Here is a 7582-nt window from a genome sequence, read left to right on the forward strand (position 1 = left end):
GCCACTAGCACTTAGTGAAATGAAATAATGTAGCACCCTTATTTGCTTGCACACGGTCCCCATTTCGAACCTTGGTGCTCCCCCTTTTGCCAATTTTCTTTTGCCCATAGCCTTGTTGTGTAGCGCCTTGCCGCCATTTCAAACCTGGCTGGCTTCACTCCTTGATATCACGCCTTGATTTCCTTTTGGTTGGGCCACGAAAACGTTAACAAAGTTAACGTAGCGCCCTTGCTTTCTTTGGTTCCTTGTAGCGCTCAGTTTGCAAATATAACGTAGCGCTATGCTTGATTGTTTCTTGGTGGGAGCTGGTGCTCCAATTAGCGTTCAAAGAGTGAACGCTCCGCTCGAATAGAGAGCGCTATGCTTGGTTCCTTTGAATGCTACGCTTTTGTATCTTGGGCTACACTTGGTTGAGCACACTTTCCTTGTTCTTTCTTTTCTTCACCTACAATTAATCAAACCAACCAAACAAAGCATCACCAAATTCACAAAATTTATAAATCATTCAAAAACCAATTAATTCTAGCTTAAACCTTATAATTTTGTGTCAAATAAAGGATGGTTGATTGATTCAACATAACCAAGCAAATCCACTCCAAATCACTAACTTATTATGGAAGAAAGTGCATAAAACCTAATGAAACAAGTGAAAAATGCTTGAAAATCTAGCATAAGATGACTCATCACAACACCAAACTTAAATCTTGCTTGTCCCCAAGCAAGTACTCAACATAAGAAGAAATGAAATCAAACAGAGAAGCATACATGTCCTTATTTAGCAGATAATTGAACTTGGTTCATGGGGTTTTATGCAGACAAATGTAGCTCAATTATTCTTAGCTATCTGATATGAAGTATTTCCTTAAAGGTTCACTAGAGTAGCTGCTATGCTGCCTTACTTTTTGATTGATCCCTGTTAGCTTTTTCTTTTTTTTTTCTTTTGCTTAGAAAGCTTATTTCTTAATGAAGGCTTGGTGTCAAGTGTTGCAGCAGCCCTTTTGGCTCAATTTTGCTCAACACTACTTCACCACAGACACATGGCTCACAATTTCTTCCTAGGAACATTGATGCCCAGCATCTCTTTGGATTACTAAATGCTTTGTAACTAGGTTGCTCTTGATAATGGACTTTCGGTTGGCCATCCTAGATTAGTTAATCCAAGTGGCCAAGTTTTAAAATACTCCTCAGAACCTAATTGTCCAAGCATATCCTAGTACAAAAGCACCACAGGCATATGTCCTAAGGTCCAAGCTATTGGTGTCTAGCCTTATTGTTTGTTTCTTTGCCAATTCTTGGCTTTTTTCTTTCTTTTTCTTTCTTATTTGGCTTCATTCTCATGGGATATTCATTGATGAAAGGCTTTATGATAGCAACCTAATTCACACTTCAAGGAACATTTTATTATGCAGCTTTTATTATTGAGCTAAACATTAAATCAAACAAGTACCACCACTGAATTCTCATTCTAATTTCTACAACATTGGACAATCACTTTCTTGTTTCAAACATTTTTCTTTTATTTATGCAGAAGGGAAACAAAACAGAATTCAAGCTGATGAGTTATGACAAGCATAATATGCAGGCTAGCATTCTTAGCAAACATTTACACTTGCACCTAATTGAACACTTCAGCAAGACATATAGGAATCTCTAAATTAAAATACTTCAAAGCAACAAGGATTAAGTGTCAACACAACCTGTTGGGAATGTCTCTCAGCTTTTCCTTCTGTCATCATTATTTCTCTCTGTTGTTCCTCCTTTGGATGATGATGCAGAACCCATTCACAGATTGAATGTTTCCCTGCATAATCCTTAAAAGTTGCTTGTTTCTCAAGCCCTCAGGCAACTGGTTAGTATGCAAGATTTGCTTGTAGGATTTTGAACTTATTTTTGGTGTGTGAACACCAAACTTAGTTCCTTGCCAATGTTTCTTATGCAACCAGTCAACCACGTATATATATATGAAACCTTTTGCCCTTGCTGAAGGTCATAGAGCTAAAAACTAGAAAGCAGACAATGGTTAAGTAGTTTCTATGATTGCTTGGAGTTAGCAACCATTTATGCAGAGGGTGAAAATGTGTTTTTAAATGAGATTTTTGTTGGAACACCAAACTTAGCATCCTTCATTCTCCCTTAAATTATTTTGGTGTGCATCACCAAACTTAGCTCCTTACAATACAGATAAAACTACTCAACCTTTTTATTGAAATAGCTATGAAAAGAGATTACCTCAGGTTGGGTTGCCTCCCAACAAGCGCTCTTTTATTGTCACTAGCTTGACAACTTGTTCTTTGATCATGGAGGCTGAAAATCATAGTGCCTTAGCTTTTCTCCTCTTACTGTGAACTTTCTTCCAGTCTCCTCTTTGATAATCTCTAGGTGTTCAAGTGAAAGGATCCGGTTCACAGTATAGCATTCAGACAGTTGTGGAGACACCTTTATTGGTTGGTGGTTTAACATCACTTTATCCCCTAGTGAGAAGCCTTCAGTAGGGATCTTCTTGTTTTTCCATCCTCTTAGCCTCTTCTTCTTCTCTTCTTTCTCAGGAGATAGTTCATGCATTGGTGGTTCTTTATCTGGAGTGTTGAGGTTCTCATCTGGGGGTTTTGGATCTGGTTCCTCTTTGATTTCTTTGGTCTGTTGCACCATCTCTACTTCTTTCAAGCATGGGTTTAGAAGTCTTGGAATTGACTCATTGAATGCCTCCTTCAAGCTCTGATCTCTGGCCTTATCCTTCATACAGTCTTCTTCTTGAATGGGCTCATGCGGGGTTTTAAAAACATGAAATGCTAGGTGCTCGTTATGCACTCTCAGCAACAGTTCCCCTTTTTCAACATCTATCAATGCTCTGCCCGTAGCCAGGAAAGGCCTCCCTAGGATGATGGGAGTGTTAGGGTCCTCCTCTATATCCAGGATTACAAAGTCAGCTGGGAGAAGGAATTTTCCTACTTTTATCAGTACATTTTCTACAACTCCGAGTGCTTGCTGAATGGATTTGTTAGCCATTTGAAGAGCTATTCGAGTGGATTTCAGCTCAAAATTTTGAAGCTTCCTCATAAGAGATAGTGGCATCAAGTTTATGCTTGCACCAAGGTCACAGAATGATTTCTCAATAGTTATGTTTCCCATGGTACAAGGTATATAAAACCTTCCAGGATCATCCTTCTTCTCTGGTAGACCTCTTTGGAGAATAGCACTACATTCCATTGTCATTTTAACAATCTGTCCTTCCTTCAAGGATATTTTCTTTGTTAGCACTTCTTTCATAAATTTGGCATATAATGGCATCTGTTCAAGTGCTTCTAAGAAGGTAATATTGATGCTGAGTGTCTTGAATATGTCCAGGAATTTTAAATATTGCTTATCCTCGTTATCTTTCTTGAATCTTTGAGGATATGGAAGTTTGGGGATATATGGCTTCACCCCTTCCTTCTTCTCTTGTAGTTGTGTTTCAAGGATGTTCTTATCACTCTTTGAGCTTTTTGCATTCTCGGTCTTTCTATCCTCTTCACTTCTCTCTTCTGTCTCTTCTTGTGGAACTTCTCTGTTGTATTCTTCCTGATTGATGGCTTCCTCCTCACTTCCCACTATGATTGCTTTGCACTCCTCCCACTTTGTAGCTTTTCCTTTGTCCCTTGGGTGGTCTTGATGAGTGGCACTAGGGGATGCATTTGGTTGCTTCTCACCTATATCTGTAATTTATTTAGCCATTTGTTCCATATGCCTCTCAAGATTTCTGATTGAAGCTTCTTGGTTTTTACTTGTTATGGCTTGATCTTTCCTTGCTGCTTCCTGATCTTGTCTTGCCATCTCTTGATTTTTCATGAGTTTCTCCATCATTAACTCTAGACTAGAGATTCTTTGGGATGGGTAGAATTTGCCTAGAAATTTGCTCACCAATTCATCCCAAATGTTGATGCTCTCCTTAGGAAAGGTTTCTAGCCATTGAGCAGCATTGCCCCCTCAAAGAAAATGGGAATAGAAGTAATTTGTAGATGTCAGGATGAACCCAATTTGTCTTGACAGTTTCATATATCCTTAAGAAAATAGACAAATGTTGGTTGGGGTCTTCAAGAGGGCCACCTCCATAAGCACAATTGTTCTGCACCAAGGTGATTAGTTGAGGCTTCAATTCGAAGTCATTTGCCTGAACATTTGGGGTGAGGATGCTGCTCCCATAGTGTATGGGATTAGGGATAGTGTAAAAGGCCAACACCCTTCTTGCAGGTTGGGCATTGTTGCCCACTCCCTCTTCACGCACCTCAGCCTCCATGTCTGCGAATTCACAAACAAACCAGATGAAACCTAGACATTCTAATGCTAGAATGTGGTTAGAGGGTTAGGTGACACAATGTGTCAAACAGTTAATATGCTTAAAAGAAATAAAAAGAAAAAGTGCTTAATCTAGACCACCACCTTACTTAATCATTGTCAATCTAGATCAATTCTCGGCAACGGCACCAAAAACTTGATGGGGGGTGGAAATCAGAATTCCACACCAAAACTCACCGGCAAGTGTACCGGGTCGCATCAAGTAGTAATTACTCACATGAGTGAGGTCGATCCCACAGGGATTGATGGATTGAGAAATTTTAGTTAGGTGATGAGTTTAGTTAAGCAAACAGTTGATGATTTAAGTGAATTGTAATCAACAGAAGCTAAATTGCATGAAAATAAAAGGGAGAGGGGAAATTGACAGAATCTAAAGTGCAGAAGAATAAATTGCATGAAACTTAAAGTGCAAGAAAGTAAAAGAGCTGAATCTTAAAGTGCAAGTAATGTAAATGACTGAAGCTTAGATTTCAAGAAACGTAAATAGCTGAAGCTTAGAGTGCAAGAAATGTAAATTGCTTGAATAGTAAAGGGATGTGGGAGCTGGGATTCAGAATTCAACAAGAGAATGTAAAGAGAAATCAATCAGAGAAGTAGAAGATGAAATAAGTTGCAGAAAATCTAAACAGAAAAGTAAAATTGCTTGAAGAACAAAATAGAAAGTAAACAATCTAAAAGAGAAATTGAAGATCTCAGAGGAGCAATGAGATTAGAACACAGATCTAAATCTCAATTACACCCTTGACCAAGTAGAAAATAAATTGCAAAAGAAATGTAAATGAAATAGCAAATGAAAATTAGTTCCAATTCCTCAATTCTCATAATTATGCAAAAGAAAAATGAAGATGGATTTCAGATCAAGACTTGAAACAGAATTCCTTCAATCTCAATCCAAAATTCAAAACAGAAAGTAGAGGTTGCAGAAGAAAGAAAATGAAAACAGAAAACTAAATTCAAATCCACTCTAGCAACTTTGCCAACTCTAACTCTTTATATCCTATCTTACGATGCTTGTCATATGATAAACTAACTCTAAAATATAAGTCCCTTTCTCTAGTCATCACCTCAAATTCGGAACCTAGCACTTATGAGGAAGTGACTGCACATGAATGTTGGAGAAAGGCAATACAAGCTTAATTGATAGCTCTAGATCAGAACAGAACTTGGTGTCTCATTGAACTCCCAAAAGACAAGAAGGTTGTAAGTTATAAATGGATTTTTTGGGTAAAATTCAATCCCGATGGAACCATAGAAAGGCATAAAGAAAGACTAGTTGCAAAAGGATTCCCTCAAGTGCAAGGAGTGGATTATGGTAATACTTTTAGTCCAGTTGTCAAAATGACTACTCTACGAGTAATGTTAACATTAGCAGCAGCAAAGAAATGACATTTAAAAAGCTGGACGCCAATACTATCTTCCTTCATGGAGATTGGGACAAGAAAGTTTATATGAGGATACTATCCAGTTTGGCTGTATCACAACCAGTTTTGGTTTGTAAATTGCAAAAGTCTCTGTATGGGCTTAAGCAAGCAAGCATACAATGGAACATTAAGCTCACTCGGACTCTTGTTGATGCTGGTTATATGTAGTTTTTTTTTATAATCATTCCCTCTTCATCAAGAAATAATCTGAAAGCTTCACTGCCATTCTAGTATATGGTTGATGACTTGGTTTTAACTGGAAATGATATTGGCAAAATTAATTCCATCAAGAAAAATTTGGATGACAAATTCAAAATAAAGGATCTTGGTGATCTCAAGTACTTCTTGGGAATGGAAGTAACACGCTCCAACTCTGGAATTTACATTTATCAGTGGAAGTACACCATAGACCTTCTCAAGAATTGTGGTTATCTAGATTGCAAGCCTCTCTCCACTCCATTTGATTATAGTCAGAAACTCTCGAAGGAGTCAGGTACCATTTTAACGGACAACACTACTTACAGACAGCTCATCAGCCGACTCATTTACCTCACAAACACTAGACCCGATATCTCTTATGCCGTGGGACGTTTGAGCCAGTTTTTGGACTGTGCAACCACTTCTCACCTACAGGCTGCTTTTTGCGTACTTCGATATTTAAAAGGCAGACATGCAACTAGGCTACCTGTGCCGATACTCGTCGCTTCGTTTTCGGTTATTGCTTGATACTTGGGAACTCTCTCATTAGCTGGAAGAGTAAGAAGCAAATTACAGTTGCTAAGTTCTCTGCAGAAGCTGAATATAGGTCTCTTGCTGTTACCACTTATGAAGCTAGTTGGTTACCTTTCTTAATGGATTTCATTAGTTTGCCGCTTCAAAGGTCTATCATTTTATTCTGTGACAAACAGTCAACCATTCACATTGCCGATAATCCTATCTTTCATGAAAGAATCAAACACATTGAAATAGACTGCCACATTATTTGTGAAAATTATTTGTCTGGTCTCATTCATCTTATGCTAGTTCATTCCAAAGACCAACTTGTTGATTTTCTTACCAAAACTCTGCCACCGGGTCCTTTTCTAACTAATGTTTTCAAGATAGGATTATTAGATTTATACAATTCTAGCTTGCGGGAGGGTGTTACCTAGATTATTTTTTTATTAGTTTAGTGTTGATGGTAATTAATTATAGTAAGAGTACATAAAGAGTATATAAGGTTTTTCACTTTTCTGTTTTTTCATTAATTAAAAATTATCAAAATGAGAATAATTAATTTTTCTCCCTCTCTCAATTTTTACTCTTCCTCCCTTTCTTCTAGTTTGTCAAACCATTAACATCACAATTTGAATAGCTTAGAATATGAGATTTTCTTCAATATTGGTCTTTTATGATCATATGGTTCATTAGAATACTCATTTTGTGTCCTGGGCGTTCTTTGTATTTACGAAAAAAAAATTGATAGTATCATACTATCATGCATGTATTAAAATATTTATTATGGATTGGAACTGTATGTCCAACTCATCTAGCTTAAATAAAATATACCTCAGTGCAAACCAATTTAAATAAATCAAGTAGTTAGTTCACTTATTTGCTTAAATAAGTATTAGAGATTCGGTTTCTATTTTATGCTAACAACTTATTGATTAGCAAAAATTCTTTAAATAAAATTCTGATTCGTGACGAATTAGTCCTTAATCACTCAGATTAAAAAATATCATAAAAAAATCTTGTTTCATGCAACTTTCTTTCTCTTCTTTTATAGTTGTAATTGGAGTAGAGTAACAAAAAAATTAGAAAATTTATTGTTTTGAGCTACAGTTAAA

General features: G+C 37.0%; 1 protein-coding gene across 1 annotated transcript; it reads left to right on the forward strand.

The window, feature by feature from the left end:
* LOC107633130 (uncharacterized mitochondrial protein AtMg00810-like) lies at positions 5988-6479 on the forward strand. The gene has a single exon (XM_016336765.1). The coding sequence runs from the start codon at positions 5988-5990 to the stop codon at positions 6477-6479; it is 492 nt and encodes a 163-aa protein (XP_016192251.1).

The sequence above is a fragment of the Arachis ipaensis genome, chromosome B03 (genome assembly GCF_000816755.2).
Source record: "Arachis ipaensis cultivar K30076 chromosome B03, Araip1.1, whole genome shotgun sequence".
NCBI classification, from domain to species: Eukaryota; Viridiplantae; Streptophyta; class Magnoliopsida; order Fabales; family Fabaceae; genus Arachis; species Arachis ipaensis.

Coding starts and splice junctions, on each gene's coding strand:
- LOC107633130 (XM_016336765.1), top strand. CDS start 5,988: ATGGTTGATGACTTGGTTTTAACTGGAAATGATATTGGCAAAATTAAT.